Below are 19,791 nucleotides of genomic sequence, written 5' to 3' on the forward strand. Positions count from 1 at the left end.
GATATTATCTCTTATGATCTGCCCCAAACCTTTTTTTTTTAAACCCAAACCTTTTTAAGTAGGTGCTAGTATTATTTTCATTTTAAAATTGAGGAAACTATGACAAAGGTAAATGACTTACCCAGGGTTATATAATTTGGATGTGTCTAAGTCCAGATTTCAGCTTCAGTCTTTTTGATTACACTGCCCCACTAGCTGCTTCTAGCTCTAGTCCCTTATCACCCTATCACCCAATCATAGCCTAACTTTTAAACTTGTCTTCATAAGACAGTGTAGCAAAAAAGGGTGCTGGGTTCAAATCCTATCTCTAGTGCTTATATGACCTCAGGCAAACCACATTCTTCCTGAGCTGTGTTTCTTCAACTGGACAAATGAAGTTGGATTAGATGGTCTCTAAGGTCTCTTCCAGCTCTCTGTCTATGAGTCGGTAGCATAATCATATGATTTAATATAAAATTAAGCTTAATTTTAAAAATCAGTCCTTGACACATGATGGCTTACACAAAGAATTGCAATATACCTCCCTTTTGCCCATTAATTGAAATATATAATTTATATTCTGGATAAAAGAAGGACAAACAACAAAAGAATTGGAGGTTTTCTCTGCCATGCATCATAATGAAGGTGTGTACCTTTAGCTGGAGGAGGGGCTTCAGGCTCCTCTGGAACAGGTATTTTCTTTTCTGGAATGACTTTCTTGGGCACCTCGGGCACTTTAAAAACAATAATTTTTCTTTATTTTCCCAATTACAAAGATTTTTAGGCAAACAAGGTAAAAAAGTATAAAGACATCAAAACATTGCTAAAAAAGTAGGAAAATATAAACTTAATTTCATAACACTTATCACAATTTTTGATGTGAGTTAAATTTTAACCATAAATATAGAACTAAAAAAACCCAAGGAACTTTTTCATTTTTAGAACAAGTAAACCAGCTACTTATTTGACAAAGATTAAATGACCTATATACCTTTAGAGGATGGTACTTCTGGCTTTTTTGGTGGAACAATTTGTACTTTCTCTTCTGGGATAACTTTCTTGGTAACTTCAAGCATTTTAAAGATATTAGTTTATTTTATGTTGGAAAAAGTTTTAAGAGACTTACAAAACATCAACACAACAGGAACATCAAATGATAATTAACGGCGTTACAAATAAAAGACACCCATGTGGATTTGTGACATATGAGCATACCTGAGTGGATAATTAATTTCAACAGAAGGGAATTGGGGATTAGCAGAAGGTTGATAAAAATCTATACATTTAGTTTGTATTATCTGGGGAGTTTTAGTTAGATCAACTGATATTTTCTTTACTGTAAAAACTTCCTTAGAGACCTCATTTTAAAGATATTAGTTGGTTTTAGAAACTTCAAGAATACAGCATATACAAAGAAAGCACAAAACAGAATGTAAAATTATAAAGCAAAGTCCTAACTTTACATGCACACTGTACCATAAGATTAAATGAAGAGAACTTTGAAAAAAAAAGAAATACCTTTTGCTGGTGGTTCTTTTTGAGGTACAACAGTAGATTGTTTTTTGGGAGGGATGACTTTCTCAGCAATTTTAGGTCCTTCAAAGATATTAGGATTTATTTTGTTTTTGTTTAGAACATTTAAATATCCCGAAACAAATCTTATATATTAGAAAACACTAATCCATAAGGTGATATTAGGGAAACATAATAAAACATTCTTCAATGATATTAATAGTTATTCATTTTTGTACATGCCATGAATCATAATGTTTTATGAATGTTTATGAATGTTTATGAATGTTTATAATGTTTATGAATGAATATAATGTTTTATAAGTCTTTCACTTGTACCAAAAGGATATAACCTCCATGGTAGCATATGGAATAGTGTCTTGTAAACTGAATTAAATATCCAGGGTCCTCTAGTATACTTAATGGCAGATACATATTTATTTTCTCATGATATTTTGTATACTACTTTTTCTCCAAAAGGACCAAATAGATACATGTTTCACAATTTTCTGCTTTTATTTCTTGGCATCAAGAAACTAGTCTGTCTTAATGAAATTTGTGTTACTATTAGTGCTTCAATGTCTTTTTTAGTCGTTTTTAAAAAATTAAAACAAACAATAAAAAGATTGAAGACTGATATTATCTTTAGGCAATGTCTACACAAGACCATAATGACCAGTGGAAATCTTAGTTAGGGAATTTATTATTAAACTTTTCCCCCTGCTGCTGAATTAGTTAATTTTTGTTTTCACTAAATAGTTATTTTGAGATAGGTAGTAACTTTACTTGACTTAAAAATGATTAGTAGCTTGGTAAAACTGACTCTTGACAAATTGATCAGAACCAAGTGTTTTAATACTGCCTTTAGAAAGCAAACTAGGTTTGAAATTTTGGGGAAATTCAGCTACTTCATTCTTATAGATGGGCCAAGAATTCAAATTTTCATGATTGTCTTTGCAAAAATGATATTAAGATATACATATATAATTCAAGGAGAGAATATGTTTTCAAAGAAAGTTAGTGAAAGCAAGACTTGAGGTGTGAATAACTGTGGAATGCCATGTACCTTTCACAGCAGGTGTGGGCTTTATAGTCACTTCGACATCTTCAACTTCAATGACTTCTCTGAATCTATGGACCTCTTCCACTTCAAGGACTTCTTCTATATGTTCTTCTTCAACATCAAAGAACTCCTCCTCCTCCTCTTCTTCCTCCTCAAAGATCTCTTCTACTTCTTTGGCCTCTATTACTTCTTCAACTTCTTGTTCTATTTCCAGAACTTCGTGTACTACTTCTTGTTTGTGGAAGACAATTGATACTTTTTCTTCTTGGATGGTTTTCTTGGCAGTTGTCTCCACTTTAAGAGTTTTGAGGTGACATAAAAAATGAAGGTGGAAGTTGACAAAGAAATGTTACAAGAAACATGAAAAAAGGTATTTGGGAACAAACACGCTATACTTTCAAACCAAAGCGTCTAATAAGAATTCTTATTGTACCTTTTGTAGGGGCAACCACCTCCTTTTTAGGCACAAGAACCTTCTTTTCTGGGACTTTCTTGGATACTGGAGGCACTTTAAAGACAGAGTATTCATTTTTTAAGAATGTACAACATTGAGATGAACCCAGTAAACATAAAGCATGGTGATATGCACCACTGAACTAAGGAGAAATAACACATGAAGACTCAGGGACAACATAAATGCCTATTGAAGAAAAGATGAAGATGAAGTGTATCATTTAAACAGACATAAAGAAGAAGCTATACCTTTAGCTGGAGGAGGTTCTCTTTTCTGAATAACAGGTACTTTTTCTTCAGGTACTGGTTTCTTTGCCACTTTAAAGATATTAGGATTTTTTTAGTAATTTTACAATGCTGACATTGAAAAATAAATATGAAAAAATATAACAAAACAATGTATTTATAACTGAAAATTACAGGAATAATGTTGTGAGCTGTTAAAGTTAAGATACTATTTTAAAGTAAAACAGATATTTCCCCTATATTTTCTCCCTCTACTTTAAGCTGATTAAGTTTCAGGCTCAAAAAATTTTAAGGACTTTTTGCTACTCAAATTAGTAATAACAGAATTCAATCATGTAGGGTCTGCTTCTATAATCTTTAACTAAGAAAATCCTATTTGAAGTAATCATTGTCAAATATTAATTCAGTGCTCATGGGCAAAATTTTTTTAGGGTGTTGTTGCATTATGAATTTTTAATCAAGAAAAGGACTATATAATTAGGACTTATAGAGAAAGATTTTTTTCTGTTGATTAATTTTCTTTTGGAATAGAAATGGAACATTGGGTCTCTGCTTATTAATGGAACATTGGACAGAAAATGATGGTAGAATAGTAAAATCATCTGATGATTTGTGCTACTAAATCTTTATATTCTTTTAAAACCCTTACCTTCTGGCTCAGAACTAATAGAAAGTATTGGTTTCAAGGTAAAAGAGCAACAAGGGATAGGCAATTGTAGTTAAATGACTTGCCCAAGGTCACACAGCCTAAATAATTCTTTTTGAAAGTCAGTTATCAAAAATTAGAAAGACTTTTTTTATAGTGGTTAGTAGAGGGAAGAATGCATACAAGTGTCTGATACAATGATCTCAATATAAATCTGTACTTTTCCCCTAGGGTTTAGTCTATGGAATAAATTACTTCCTCTCTCTGAGTCAGTGAAAATGTATATTTATATGCAGCTGCTACTAATATTGGTCTTAACTCTGCCACTGTGGTGACTAGTATGGATGTTGAGTTTGTTTTTATTTTCATTATATTGACTATACCTTTAACTGGTGGAGCTTTCTCTTTTTTAGGAATAATAGCAGGTGCTTCAGGGACAGCTTTCTTAACCACCTCGGGCACTTGAAAGATATTTGATAAGTAATTAAAGATTTTTATGCAGAACACAGAACAAAAATATTTATCATACAACAATTAATATAAACCACACAGAACATTAAAGTGTAAAAGATATTAGACAATTCTTTCACTTAAACTTTGACTTTCAGAGGAAAAATACTATGTGCTCTAAAATATAAGCAGAGTCCAAAACGTAGTTAAGGAGTTCATTTCAAGAATAAGAACTTGGCTTGAAATGAAAAATTCCATTTTGCTCAAAAGTTGATTTTTTCCAATTACATTTTTAGGAGGAAAGGAAGGAATAAGAACTATAATTAAAAACTAATGTGTAGACTTATTGACTGAAGGATTTTTTTCATAGTCAGCAAACAATAAACAGAGTGGGATCTTAAAAAAAACCTAATGTGTAGTACTGGCAATAGAAAAAGTCAATTAAAAAGGAGAAAAGTTTTCTATCTCTCAGGGTAATGCATATTTGAACAAATAGACACAAAAAATAAAGAGTACCCAACCATTCAGTTGGATAGCCTCAACTTTTAGTAATACTCTTTTATCAACTATAATATACACACACACACACACACACACACACACACACACACACACAAACACATAAGAAATTTCCCAATAAATATTGAGAAAGGTCAGAAGGTATTTAAAAACCCAATTCTCATATAACTCTGATATACCTATAGGTGATGAAACTTCCTCAACCTCCTCTATGCTAGGAGCTTCTTCAGGTATCTCCTCCTCTGGAAGAATTTCCTCAGGTTCTTCAGGCACTTAAAAATATTAGTATTTTGTGAATTATTTCAATAATTTAATGACTATATGGCTAAACTGACAACATAAAACAAACAAATGACTGGCACACATCAAATTTTCAACTTTTAAAATAGCTGGTTTTTTATCATTAGCTACTGTTAAAATTATAATGGACCTTTTACAAATTGTATAAACCCTGTTAAATCACAGACTGTCAGGGCTTGAAGAGTCTTGATGGACAATCTAATCTAGCCAATTACCTCAGTTTACAGACAGGGAAAAGTGAAATCCATATTGTTCAAGCAGTTTGAGAGACGATGGAGAATAGTGCAAGGGACACTGGGCTTGGAGTAACACAGACCAAGGCTCAAATTCTAGCTTCAAGACTTATTAGCTACATGACCACAGACAAATCACTCCATTTCTCTAAAAGTCTCAAGTCCCTCACGTGTACTGGGCACTCTCCCTCTTCCTTCCTCGGCCTCTTAAGACCCCTGGCTTTCTTCAAGACCTAGCTTACTTGCCAAATTCTCTGGGAGGTCTTTCCTGGTGTTTGCAGCTTCTGGTTCTCTTCTTAGGTTCCCTTGTATCTACTTTGTGTGTATCTTGTGGGTTATACACTAGAATGTAAACTCCTTGAGTGAAGGAACTGCTTTTGCCTTTTCTTTATATGTTTAGCACTAAACATGGTTCCGAACACATATTAAGTGCTTAATAAATGTTTATTAATTGCCTGATTAAAATAGGTGGAATAATAATTTCACTACTTCCTCATAAGCCTGTTGTAAAGAAAAATGATTTTTAAACCTGAAAGCAATATAAATATGTGAACTGTTATTTTTATTTTTGCTGCAAATTATAGTCAAAGAATTTAAACTGCAATCAGAAATAAAATTGGGGCTTGGAGAGGATTCTACCTCATCATTATGCTTTCTACATATTAGACCCTTTGCCTCATTGGTCCAGCTTATGCCTATTCAGGGCAGCTAGGTGGTGCAGTAAATAGAGCACCAGGCCTAGAGTCAGGAAGACCCGAGTTCATGTCCTACTTCAGACACTTACTAGCTCTATGACATTGGGCAAGTCACTTAACCTAACTCTGCTGGCCTCAGGTCCTCATTTGTAAAATGAAAATTGGAGAAGGAAATGGCAAACTACTCAATTCTCTTTGCCAAGAAAAACCCAAATGTGGTCACCAATAGTCAAGACACAACTAAAACAACTGAACGACAACAACAAAACATATGCATAATCATTCCCATTCATATCAGTAGGCAAAAAAGATAAACATATAGCAAATATGGAATTCCACTTCAAACAGATCACAGACAAAACTAAACAAAAAAGAGAATTATATTTCAACTTTTTTAAACCTTCTGTTCTCTTTCTTTTAGATGAATTGGGATTTTTAAGGTCTTGGATAGATAGGCCAGTGTTGATTTTCATAAATAGTTTATAACACAAAATATTAATTCAGTTTGCCCAAATATTAAACAAATTAATATAATAACTATTAAAAATTCTCTTTACATCTATGGTTAGGAATTTATCTACCTTCATCTGGTGGGGCTTCCTCTTCTTGAGGGAGAGTGGGTGGTAGTCTTTCTTCCAATTTCTTAGGTGCCTCAGGAACTTTAAAGATATTAGTTGCTTTTAGGAACTTTAAAATACTTGCAACATAGCAAGAACAAAAGAAATGCAAAAGGGACACATTTCTGATTTTTCATAACAAGAAGGAAGAGAATAAGAATAGATACATATAGAATGGGACATTAACATTTCGATGAATGAATTAGTAGGATTTTTTAGAAGAAAGAAATTTATATTATAAACTGTAAGTCTATTCATTCAAGAAGTTATCTACCTTTAGCCTTGGGGGCCTCAACTTTTTTAGGAAGTGGAATTATATGTTTCAGGGACTGGTTTCTTAGTCACTTCAGGGACTTTTAAGAGATTTGGATTTAATATATTTTTACTTCTGGGAGGATTCAACAAACACAAAAGAAGTCATCAACATGATGATCACAAGAGAAGATGACTCTTGACTACAAACTGTATGTAAATATAAATGCAACTCAAGAAACATTTCGACAATTAGGACAAATGAAAGATATAAACAAAGTTATGTTAGTTACATATGATCATTGCTAGCTAATCTAGAGGATGAGGTACCTTTGGCTGGGGGAGGCTCCACTTTCTTAGGAACCAGGGTGGGGACTTTCTTCTCAGGCACCGGTTTCTTAGGCACCTCGGGTACTTTAAAGAGATTATTTATTTTAAAAGATCATTCCAGACACCATAAGACAATAATTCCATAATAATGTTAAACTGGGTTAGAACAAGAATATAGACACATGTATGACATGATTTTTACTTTTGAAAGAAAGAATGGAACAGCAAACTTTAATCTGTTTATAAGTCGAGGTACCTTTGGGTGGAGGAGCTTCTTCTTTCTTAGGAACGGGCACCTTTTTCTCAGTCACTTTCTTCTTAGGAATCTCAGACACTTTAAAGACATCATTCCATGATAAAAATTTCATTTTGTGTTGAAAAGACACATTATAAAGAATAAGAACATATATGGGACACAAAATATTAGAACAATGACCCCTGATCAAAACCCACCCTTCACCCAACTTCACACAGACAAATGGAAAGACAACATCCCAGTAAAGAACATGAAGGAAATGATCAACTCTGGATAGTATGATGGAAATAGGCTTGTTGGTAGCAGTTCACTTGATTTTTCGATAGTAAATATTCCTTTTAATTGGGCTTAGTTATTTGTTCAGCAAATATCTATAAAACATACCTAACTTAAAATCAATCTATATATCTATTTATCTATAATGCCCTTCCTTCCATCCCTCCATCTCTCTCTTTTTTCTTTCTATCATTAGATTCAATAAATCTTTATTTTTTACTCCTTGATTTCACTATATTAAATTAACCCACCTTCTAGAGTGGGTATGTATAAACTCCAAAGGGAGAAGCAGTGGGTACTGATGAGACCATAGGAAAAACCATTATTAAGCTGCAAGGCAAAGGAATACTGATTTCATTCCACACAATGATTTCCTTCCACTATACTGTCAAGATCATCTATGCTTCTGGAGAGCAGGTTTTGTTTTATTTTTGACTTGTATTTTCAGGACTTCGCACACTGCCTGGCACATCAGAGGTACTCAAATGTTTGTTGAATTTAGGGAATATGACTTTTTTAAAAACCCTTACCTGCTTCCTTAGAATTGACAATAAGTAAAAAGGAATTGATACTAAGTATTGGTTCCAAGACAAAAGAGTATTAAGGACTAGGCAAGTGGGTTAAAAGACTAGTCCTGGGTGACATTGCTAGGGGGGAATATAACTCTTAATGGTAGCTCTAATTATGCATGTATACACATTATATTTATACATATACATATAAGCTACATATAGTCAATTAAGAGATGTTTATACATAAGTATTTATTGTTTTTCTTCAGCGTTTTGATTACTATAAGACTTTTTCTTTATTTAGTATATTAAAGACACCATGATTTAGTGAGTGAATTATGGAGTTTTCACATATCTTTTTTTGGGGGGGGGTAATTATCCTAGGCACTGCATCATCTTTGCACACTTATAAGAATTTTGACCATAAAAGTAACAAGTGCTAGGGCCAGAATCAGGAAGACTTGAATTCAAACTTAGCCGTGAACATTTACTAGCCATGTGACCTTGGACAAGTCACTTAACTGCTCCCAGCCTCAGTTTCCCCAACTATATAATGGGGATAATTATATCAGCTACCTCCCAGGATTATAATAAAGATCAAATGAAATAATAATTATGAAGTGCTTAGCAGAGCACCTGGCACACAGCACACTCTATATAAATGCTAGCTATTGTTATATAATAATGAAATTGAAAGTAATAAGCTCCTGCTGCCACTTAGACTGGCTTTTCACTTTAGAACAACATATCACAACCAGTGAAAAGAAATGGTCTGAATTCATTGCATCTGAATACAGGTTTATTTTAAACCTTTCTCTTCTGACTTAGTATCAGTTCTAAGAAGAATGGCAAGCACTAGGCAATCAGGGCTAAGTTACTTTCAGAAGGTCTCACAGCTAGAAGTGTCTGAGGCCAGATATGAATTCAGATCCTCCCAATCCCAGGCCTGGAAGGCTATCTATTGCACTAATTGCAGCTAATTAAATGCCCCATAAATACAGATTTAAAAGCAAAATTGGGGGTGCTCTAATTGAATTTTATAAGTAGTTGCAATTCTCAAACCCAGTTCCACCATAATTGTTCTGGAAAGAATTGTGAATGAAGGGTATGAGATAAAGAACATTCCCTTGGGCTTGTTATACCTTTGGCTGGTGGAGGTTCCACTTTTTTAGGGGCAGGGACAGGGACTTTCTTCTCTGGCACAGGTTTCTTAGGTACCTCAGGCACTTAAAAACATTACATTTAAATAAATTAAAACCACATTCAGAGAACATATTACAAAAAACACATAAGCATTGAACTATGAATGTGTCAAAGAACTTTTGAGAATAAAACAACACAAAAATACAGAAGAGACAATATAGATGACAGAGAAGAATTAAGATGATGGCAATGATGTTTTGAAGAAGTTCAATGGAGATCAGTTATACCTGGTACATGTACAGGTATCTCTGGTTTAACTTCTTCCTCAAGTGGAATTTCTTCTTCAAATGGAACTTCCTCTTCTTCCTCTTCCTCTGGGAGAAGTTCTTCCTCCTCCTCAGGGGGAATTTCTTCTTCCACGAAAGGAACTTCTTCTTCCTCCTCAGGGGGAATTTCTTCTTCTTCAGGGACCATGATAGGAACAGGTACTGGTTCTGGTTTCTTTGGCACTTTAATGACATTATTTGATTTTTAAACTTAGTTTATAGATATAGCACCCCCACAAAATAAAACCCAATTACACAAAAAAGGAAATAACAAGAACTATACAACAGCAAAAAATGTCCAAATAAATTCTACAAAACATTAATTTCAAATAGTGAGACTTGTGAACACAATGAAAAGTTTCTCCATGTAATAATTCTGTTATAGATTAATGTACCTTTAACTGGAGGAGCTTCTACTTTTTTCGGAACGGGTACTGGTTTTTCTTCAGGGACAACTTTCTTGGGCACCTCTGGCACTTGAAAGATATTATTTGACTTTAAGAATGCATTTTTAAATATTTCTTATAGAAAAGAAAAAAACATCAAGAAAGGAGAAGAGTCCAGATGTCTAAACTGTGAAACTTATCATGCATGGCATTCTATTCCTTTGGAACATAAAGGGATTTGGCAAATCTGTGTGCACTTATATAAAATATGAGAGGTACTCTTTCCTGTACATTTTAAATGTAGAAATAATGTACCTTTGGCTGGTGGAGGCTCCATTTTCTTAGGAACTGGGGTAGGTATCTTCTTTTCTGGTACAGCCTTCTTCTCTGGGACAGGTTTTTTAGGTACTTCAGGCACTTAAAAATATTATATTCAAATAAATATAGGACTCTTTAGTCACTTTAAAGAGATTATTTTAAAATTTTTATCTTCTTTTGTCACATTAAAATAACACACTAAAGTACAGGTTCATAACATGTAAGACAAAGGAATAAAAACACCATGTAAAGTATAGAGAAAAGTACTGAAATAAGAGAATTTTATTCTTCTTCTGGGAAATGACATTTAGGAGATACCTTTCTGAAAAGCAAGAAATGAGACCCTCATATTTGCACTTCACTTTATTTTGAAATAAAACAAACAAACACTGTGGACATGCATGTCACAAGTATATGTACCTTTGGCTGGGGGAGGTTCCACCTTTTTAGGGACAGGTACTGGGACTTTCTTTTCTGGTTCAGGCTTCTTGGGTACCTCAGGAACTTTAAAGTTAAGACATTGGGTTAAGTATCTCATTTTTAAAAAAAATCCAAAGACATGACAATAGAAACAAAAACAGTGATTTCTTATAAGTAGAATCAAGAATGACCACAATGATAATGGTTCCCTCTACAAGAGATGAAAAGACACTCATCCATACTATTCAACATAGACTGACTGGTGAGGAATACAGTGTATATTGACAGGTGAGTACTATCTTTCATCTGTTTTTCTTTAAACACAAACATATGTATTTACACACTTAATATATAGAAACAGTGAATATTTTGATTAACATTCAATATTAATCTATTTAATATATCCATATATGGATGAATAAATAATTAAATATCCAAATATAGAAATTTTAACTATATTAATATAAAATATTAAATAATGCATTATTAATATAATAGACCAATACTATATCATTCTTAATATATTCATATAAGTATTATATTTAATAAATAAACATATCACTATGTTAACAAGAGTTAACTCATACATTAAATAATATTTTAATTAAATAATTAAGCAAACAATATAACATATATTTATTGAATGTATAAAATATATTACTATATTATTATAAATAATGCATCCATTTATATGAATATATTAAATATGCTTATATGTTATAGTGAGAGTTTATTGTAACAATGAAAAGAGAAACAAAACACCAAGTACAAATAAAATCCAAAGACAAATTTCACAAGTAAAAAACAATCTATTGTGGCCAGTTCTTGTCTTGGTGGTGCCAAGTAATTCGTGTCTTAGCACTAACATTGTATTTAATCCATAGGAGTCACTATTAGGGCTTAGAACTAGAAAGGATTTTGCAGATGAGGAAACCAAGGCACAGAAAGAGGAAGTGGCTAGTCCAAAGTCACGGAAGTAGGCAGTGGAAAAACTAGGATTTGGATTCCAGATTTATATTTTTCCGCGCACTATTAATTCCAAGAAGAATTTGCCAAAGTGAGCCTTATTGCTCTGTCTGGATAAATCCTAATAATAATCTATGAATGTATCCGAGGTGAATGTACCTTTAGCAGGTGGAGCCTTCTCTTTTTTGGGAACAGGCACAGGTACTTTCTCCTCTAGTTTCTTTGGAACTTCAGGCACTTTAAAGAGATTATTTTTGTGTTAAGAAACTAATCACCTAACCTTTGCCAATAAGTTCATTATAGAGCACATTTACCCAAGCTCAGAAACAACTACCCAGTGACAGACACTCAAAAACAATAAAGCAAAAGTAACACAAAAATACGGATTAAAGGCTGTTCATTACATGCATATCATGACTATGTCTCCTAAATGGCTCTACCTTTGGGTGGTGGAGCTTCCTTCTTTTTGGGGACAGGGACAGGTTTCTTCTCCTCAACCACAGGTTTCTTTGGTACTTCAGGCACTTTTAAAGATATGATTTCCATTCAGAAATGTTTGTGATGGCATAGCAAGTATGTTAAATAAGAACAGCTACCAAAGAGATATGACTAGATTGTTTGTCAAAGGGGCAGTTTTAAGAATGGGGTGTTAATGAGGTGTTAACACTGAGGACTGACTCACAGCCCACCAAAGGGAGCTTGGCTCCTCTCTTTTGGCAAAAGAGGCCATGTACCTTTGACTGGTACTTCTGGTATTACTTCTTCCTCAGATACAACTTCTTCCTCAGGAATAAGTTCTTCCTCAGGGGCATATTCTTCTTCCTCAGGAATGTATTCTTCTTCCTCAGGCACCTCTTCCTCTATTTCTACCTCTGGTTCTGGTTCTGGTTCTGGTTCCGGTATCTTAGGTACTTTGGGAACTTGAAAGATACCATTTATAGGTTGGACATTTTTCTTTTTCAATTACATAGCAAACACAAAGAATTTGACATAAAAGTCCCATTAGCATTAGAAGAAATAATCGCTTCCCCCCTGTTCCCACAAAGAGGCCCATGAAGTATAACATACTGAACATGAACTTAACAATAAAAGAACAGGAAACATGACACTAAATACTCTCCCCAATATAAAGGAGTGATATTCTCGATATCTAACAGGTGGTACTACTTTTTCCTTCTTTTCAGGCACTTAAAACAGTAGTCATAAGGAGACTAAATTGTTTAAATTAGATGACATTAAGTGGTTGTGGTTTTTGGAGCAGATACAATTTTATTATAGCTTCCTGTTTTACATTAGGTATGCAAGCATCCATCTAGAGATGATTTTTTGTTTTCCAGGAAAGTGACTCTAAATCTTATAGGCACAAAAAAGGTCATGACAATAATATGGAGATGTTTGTGATAGCTGAAACCAAAATGTAAATTTTCTAAGAGCTATAAGTTTATTATTGCAAATAATGAAATAATTTAAATTCTATGTAGAGTATAATGTTGTTGTTTATGAAAAACAACCCCTTCCAGGAAAATGAGATTTTTCTTAGGAAGAAATGAAGCAATTACAAAAACAAAATACGACTATTGACTCACTGAAAAGAAAAATTTCATTGAGCAAGGCTGTAAGATTTTTTTTACCACCAAAGATAAATTTAAAATACTAAACAATAATCTTTCTAGAGGTCAGCGATAGAGTGTTTGTTATTTTCTCACTAGTATAACCCTTACCAAAATCTGAAGCTACTTGTCAAATTTCAGTGTTTTAAAAAATGGAATCTTTTATTTATTATTGCAGCATAAGTACACATCAGGAAGTGGCTATTATCTGCTATGTCCTTAAAAATCTACCAACATCTATTCTTTTACTATAGCAACAATTACATATATATATATATACATATATATATATAGCAACAAAATACTAAAAACATCAACCAAATAGCTACAAAATGCTAAACAACAGATATTCTAAAAATCTAGGAATTTATTTACAAAACATGAGATTATAAAATAAAACACAACATAAGAATGACATATTGAATTTGAGAAGGTAGTTAAGACATTCAACAGAACCATGCTTGATCAAGTTGATGATTGTACCTTTGACAGCCGGTATAATCACTGTTTCTTTTTCTCTTTTGGTAACTGCAATATGTATTTTTTCTTCAACAACTTTCTTTGGAGCCTCAGGCACTTTAAAGATAGTAATTAGTAAAGAGTATTAAAACCAACAACACAATACTTACACACAAGTTCACCACAAACTGTGTAACATAAGCAAGAAAAAAAAAAGAAACAAAATACTCCATAAAAAGACAGACCACAATATGAAGCAGTGTGACCACATTCATGATACATAAAGACACTTCTAGAGCTTATTCTCATATCAGGCCAATGTACCTTTGGGCGGTGGAGGTTTGAGTTTCACAGGGACAGGTACTTTTACTTTTTCTTCAGGGATGGTTCTCTTAGGCACTTAAAAATATTAATTTTAAGAGAATTTTAAAACCTGGTAAGAATCACAAAAAACTCAAGACCAATGATACAAAATGTTAAGAAGTATAATAAAGATAATGTCTAATCCCATAAGAATTTTATAACACTTTCCTTATAAACACACAGGGAACATATATATTATCTAACAGATGTTTTATATAATAGGTTTTCCCCCTCATTGTACCTTTAGCTGGTGGAGCCTTTGGTTTCCTGGGAACAGGAACTTTCTCTTCAGGTACAGGTCTCTCTGGTTCTTTAAAGACAAACACCATTCATTCACATAAGAATTTTGGGAAATAGCATAAAAATTACTTAAATAGAATCATGTTGTGAATGGATGAAATCCTAGATGTCATTTATAACAAATGTCCTTATATACTCGTTGAATGCTAAATGAGGGAACTTCTAGGATCCCATGAAAAGTCCAAACGCACTTACTACCCTTCTATTGACTTTAATAAAATATATGAAATACTTTCTATTCAAAATTTAAAAATTTACTATAAAACGTAGGGAGCAAAGGCAGTAGTAAAACTCGTATTTCTTTCCTCCACACCCCTGTCTCTGTCTCTGTGTGTCTCTCTCTGTTGGCCTCTGTCCCCATCTCCATCTCTGTCTTTGACTCTGCTCCTGTCTCTCTGTCTCTGACTCTCTCTTACACTTTCTATCTCGGTTTGTCTTGTGAAAAGATCTATGGATTATCTAGTCCTCCATGTTCACAGAAGCTGACAGGAAAATGCCATTATCATTTTGAAATGACACCGACAGTTATTTTGTGAATAATGGTGAGAGGAAAAGGGGGTATTTGGGGAGTCAGAGGTCAATCTGTTACTTAAAATACTGACAGGATGAAGATAAAAATGCTAGAGCAGAAGTATGTGCAAGAAGCACTTGAACTTGAGAAATGTTGAATATCTAAGGTCTTCCGTAAATTTTCCTTTTTAGGACAAATTTTCACTCAGGAATAATGGAACATGAAGTCTTCTGAGGGTTACAAAGATTATTCTCATTTGATAGTAGGTGGTTATTAAATGCTCACTGACTGATTGTGTTAGTCATACCTGGGACCGAAATGTATTCTTCATGCTCTTCATGAACCACCTCACGGTGCTCGTACTCATACTCATCATATTCTTCATATTCTTTTGTTGGCTCATACTCTTCATATTCTCCGTATTCATATTTCTCATACTCCTCATATCCCTCCTGTTCCACCGAGACAGACACTCTTTCTTCCTCTTCGGTGTAAGTCCATTTTTCTTCAGCTGTTACCGTCATTTCTGAAATAAGAGGGTCAATAGTAGACATTTTACTCAAGAACATTTTACATAATGTTATACACACCCAGAGGATTGGGACAGGGACAAGATTTTTGATTTTACTAATGCAGGAAAATGCCTCAATATCTTCTCCATAACTTATACTGTCTTAATGGCCTGAAGAAATAAGAAGTTAACTGGCTTTCCCCTGGCCACATAGGCATCATATGTCAGAGGCAGGACTTGAATTCAGGTGTTCCTGGCTTTAAGCCAGGTCTCTATCCACAAGAGTCAAAATGTCAAAGTGAAGGCCAGCAAACAGCCCCCAAAACTTCAGAGTGTTGTGGAATCAAGTAAACCATAATTGGAAAAGATTAAACAAAATACAAATATAATGTAACATAGATAATGTTATTTTGCAATTTTTAAACTCAAAATGCAGGGGCTGTTAGGTAGGTAGCTCAGTAATAGAGCACCAGGCCTGGAGATAGAAGGGCATAGGCTCAAATCTGGCCTCACATATGTCCTAACTCTGTGACCTTGGGCAAGTTAACTCCAATTAACTACCTCTTGGTACTCTTCTGCCTTAACTGATACTTAGTATGGATTCTAAGAAAGAAGGTAAGAGTTTTAGAAAAACAAACTCAACGTGCTCTCATTTGGGTTTGAGACCATTGTATACACCAGGATACCTCTCAACCATATAATTATATTGTTACATGCACGTATGAGGTTGATTTAAAAATACCAAAATCATTCCCATATTTTTTACTGCCATTTCATTGTCTTATGATTTTGTTATTGCAGACCTCGGTTGTCCTTTGATGTCGGATGACATAGCACCTTCCTTCCAATTGTGACTATATCTGAATTTAAGATTGGAACAATGTTTCTTAGAACTCATCCAACTTAAATAAATGAGTGGCTGATGTAGTAGAACAATTAACTTGGGAGACTAGTAGTCTAAGGAAAGTTTAGTTTCAGGTTCATTTCAATATTTAATCTAGAGGCAAATATACCTTTAGTGGGAGGAGGTACTACTCGTTTTGGAACAGCAACAGTGACTTTTTCCTCACGGATAATCTTCTTTTGGGCTTCTGCCACTTTAAAAAGAATAATAATGAATATTCAGTTCTGAGATTCAAATCAAATATATACAGAGGTGCATTGCTTGAAAAAGTCATGGGTGAAGAATCTCAGAATAAATGCTCATTTAATTGGCAAGAAAATTCAAGAATGGCAAATAGGCATGTACTCATTTTATGCCTCACTCACAACAGAATTCAAGTTAACAGAAAAGAAGTTAGTAAATACAGATTGTTAAAATGGATAGAATCTTTATAACTGCAAATGAGTACATTTCCTATCTACAGATCTTTTAAGGAAAAGAGATCATTTTATACAATAAGTAGCATTTATAAAAGAGTATTAAGAGGAATTTAAACACAAGAATCTAAGCACAGAAAAATTGAAGTAAAGCATTAGAAAAAGATCTATCCATCTCAGATGAAAGATTTCTTCCCTGTCAAACAAGAAAAAGTACCTTATGCTTAATCACTTCTGTGTTAAAATTTGAGTTACTAAAATATCTTGGGAATTAAATGTCACATAATAGCACGCCATGTAAAACAAGCATTTAGACCAGTAAATAAATTATACAGACAAATAACATGAAACATTTCAGACAAAAAATTCTAAGACAAAGAAAGTTTTCATCTATTTAGGGGGTTTGCATTTTTAAGAAAACACTAGCATGAACTTCTACATATCAGAAATCTTTAGGAACTCTTAATTAAGAATTTGTATTTATATTTGCATTTCTCTATTTTCCCAAAGGGATAGTCAATGTAAAAGTTACTAATAGGGGCAACTAGGTGGCTCAGTGGATTGAGAGTCAGGCCTAGAGAGTCCTGGGTTCAAATTTGGCCTCAGACCTTCCCAGCTGTGTGAGCCTGGGCAAATCACTTAACCCCCATTGCCTAGCCCTTACCACTCTTCTGCCTTGGAACCAATACACAGTATTAATTCCAAGATGGAAGGTAAGGGTTTAAAAAAATCATTAACATATAATGCAGTGTTTTATGTACTTCTGAAAAGTATGTGCAATTCATATGGATGAAGTAACAACATTTGTTTTTAAATATATAGAATATAACACATATGTATTCATAGATTCACATATATGCATGAGTAGTTGCATAATATTTTCTCAAATGGGATGGAATCATCTGAATTTGCTTGATTTTCAATATATAGAACCTTATATGTTAATTTCTAAAGGAACAAATGTACCTTTAGCTGGTGGGGCCTCCACTTTTTTAGGTTTGAGTTTGGGCACTTTTTCTTCAGGTTCTGGTCTCTGAGGCTCCTTAGGCACTTTAAAGATAATAATTACTTTTTAAGATTTGTTTTCCACTCAAACCACAACAACAACAAAATGCATTTATATAACAAAATATAGATGCATAAAAGGCGTGGCATTTTCATTGCTCCAATATGGAAATAAAAAAACTGTTAAGTATTAGCATTTTAAGGGCTATTAGTGGTATTTGGTAATAGAATAATGAAAGAAAAAAATTATTGGTGCATTTTAGAGATAGATGATGTACCTCTAGCTCTTGGAGGCTCTTCTTTTTTAGTTACAGCAACATGAATTTTTTCTTCTTGGGTAATTTGCATATGCGTCTCAGTCACTTAAAAGATAATTTTAAGATTAGGGAGCTAAATAACTTGAAGTGTAATTTTATATCAATTAGCCAGAAATGATGCCAATTTACAATGCATATACTATAATGATGCAACAAACAAATAACAGTCTTTCCAAAGAAAAAACATTTATACATCACTGCCATTAACACAGACATATACACATACACATACACAGAATCTACAGTTAAAAGAGATCTGACCCAAATGACAACACGAGGAAGAAAAGACAAGACCCAATGTGCAGATTCAGACACATTCTGATTTCATTTACCTTTAGTGGGAGGAGGCTCTTCTATCTTAGAAGCTGGAGGGACACGTTTTTCTGGTACAGGTTTCTTCGGCACTTCAGGCACTTTAAAGACATTAGGTAATTGTGTCAGATTTAAAGCATGGAAAACCCTTTATGCAGACACATAATTTTTCTTCTTTGTTTTAAGGAAATTAGGAAGACATCTCATTATAGATGAGAAGTGACAGACATTTTTCAAGATCAGAACACAGTACCTTTAGCAGGTGGAGGCTTTTCCTTTTTAGGAACAGGTGTAGGAGCTTTCTTCTCAGGGACAGTTTTCTTTGGTGCCTCAGGAACTTTGTAAAGATTAGTTATAAGAATATTGTTTTTCACAAAGAGAAAAAAAAAGATTTTCTTTCATTAAAAAAGCAGAACCAATTCTCTCTAAAGATCACACAGATAAACATAAATGACACTTAGGAGAATATGCAGACACTGATGTATTGACATAATTTTAATCAAACATATATCTAAAGAATAGTTATTAAGATAAGAATGCCTCTATATCTTTCAGAAGAGGTTATACCTTTTATAGGAGGAGCCTCCTCTTTTGGAGGAACGGCAGCAGGTACTTTTTGTTTCTGGACCACTCTCCGAGGCATTTCAGGCACTTTAAAACATTATAATATGTATTTGTCAAAATTTCCAAGTGTTTTGTTTACAAAAACTTACTATCTTAGTAAAGATCTAAAATTTACAGCACAGATAATAGAAAACATGGGCTCTATCAGATCCAAGAGAGGTAATATATTAAATGGCAGAATTAAAGAAGAGAAGATGTACCTTCAGCAGGTTCCATTTCCAACTTTTTAGAAATAATATGTAGCTTTTCTTCCACAACATATTCTTCTGGCTCTTCAATCACTTTAAAGATAGGATTTGAAGAATAAATTAGAGCACTCCATAAGTTTAATCTTTGTTGTTAACATGTATTATTTTTTATCATATCACAGAAATAGTAAGAGATAAGACTGGTGTTGGATCCAATTAACACAAGCCAAGTCCCTGACTGCTTATGTTAAAAATGTTCAAAGAAAAATGATTTAATGGAAAAATATAGTTTGATAAAGTAGTAATGTGTTTGCCCTAAAATTAATTCACACATAAAGTTAAAAGTAAAGTCTTCTTCATAAATGTAATTACGC

The 19,791-nt window shown here is 33.5% G+C and overlaps 1 protein-coding gene across 20 annotated transcripts in view; it reads right to left on the reverse strand.

Moving 5' to 3' along the window:
• Positions 1 to 19,791, reverse strand: part of TTN (titin) — a 327,039-nt gene that overhangs the window by 151,473 nt on the left and 155,775 nt on the right. For all 20 annotated transcript variants that reach the window (XM_056794077.1, XM_056794076.1, XM_056794075.1 and 17 more), the window contains exons 127-155: positions 19,430 to 19,510; positions 19,173 to 19,256; positions 18,859 to 18,942; positions 18,626 to 18,706; positions 18,255 to 18,338; positions 17,938 to 18,021; positions 16,665 to 16,748; positions 15,448 to 15,666; positions 14,571 to 14,639; positions 14,291 to 14,365; positions 13,991 to 14,083; positions 12,632 to 12,817; positions 12,338 to 12,421; positions 12,057 to 12,134; positions 10,932 to 11,015; positions 10,509 to 10,610; positions 10,203 to 10,283; positions 9,769 to 9,990; positions 9,481 to 9,564; positions 7,552 to 7,629; positions 7,296 to 7,379; positions 6,678 to 6,755; positions 5,048 to 5,140; positions 4,283 to 4,360; positions 3,257 to 3,325; positions 2,988 to 3,062; positions 2,558 to 2,848; positions 1,498 to 1,575; positions 633 to 713 (exon numbers count right to left, since the gene is read on the reverse strand). In XM_056794077.1, coding sequence (XP_056650055.1) covers positions 633 to 713; positions 1,498 to 1,575; positions 2,558 to 2,848; positions 2,988 to 3,062; positions 3,257 to 3,325; positions 4,283 to 4,360; positions 5,048 to 5,140; positions 6,678 to 6,755; positions 7,296 to 7,379; positions 7,552 to 7,629; positions 9,481 to 9,564; positions 9,769 to 9,990; positions 10,203 to 10,283; positions 10,509 to 10,610; positions 10,932 to 11,015; positions 12,057 to 12,134; positions 12,338 to 12,421; positions 12,632 to 12,817; positions 13,991 to 14,083; positions 14,291 to 14,365; positions 14,571 to 14,639; positions 15,448 to 15,666; positions 16,665 to 16,748; positions 17,938 to 18,021; positions 18,255 to 18,338; positions 18,626 to 18,706; positions 18,859 to 18,942; positions 19,173 to 19,256; positions 19,430 to 19,510 — 2,964 coding nt within the window. The remainder of the gene's footprint in view (positions 1 to 632; positions 714 to 1,497; positions 1,576 to 2,557; positions 2,849 to 2,987; positions 3,063 to 3,256; positions 3,326 to 4,282; positions 4,361 to 5,047; positions 5,141 to 6,677; positions 6,756 to 7,295; positions 7,380 to 7,551; positions 7,630 to 9,480; positions 9,565 to 9,768; positions 9,991 to 10,202; positions 10,284 to 10,508; positions 10,611 to 10,931; positions 11,016 to 12,056; positions 12,135 to 12,337; positions 12,422 to 12,631; positions 12,818 to 13,990; positions 14,084 to 14,290; positions 14,366 to 14,570; positions 14,640 to 15,447; positions 15,667 to 16,664; positions 16,749 to 17,937; positions 18,022 to 18,254; positions 18,339 to 18,625; positions 18,707 to 18,858; positions 18,943 to 19,172; positions 19,257 to 19,429; positions 19,511 to 19,791) is intronic.

This window comes from Monodelphis domestica, chromosome 4 (genome assembly GCF_027887165.1).
Source record: "Monodelphis domestica isolate mMonDom1 chromosome 4, mMonDom1.pri, whole genome shotgun sequence".
Classification (NCBI taxonomy): domain Eukaryota; kingdom Metazoa; phylum Chordata; class Mammalia; order Didelphimorphia; family Didelphidae; genus Monodelphis; species Monodelphis domestica.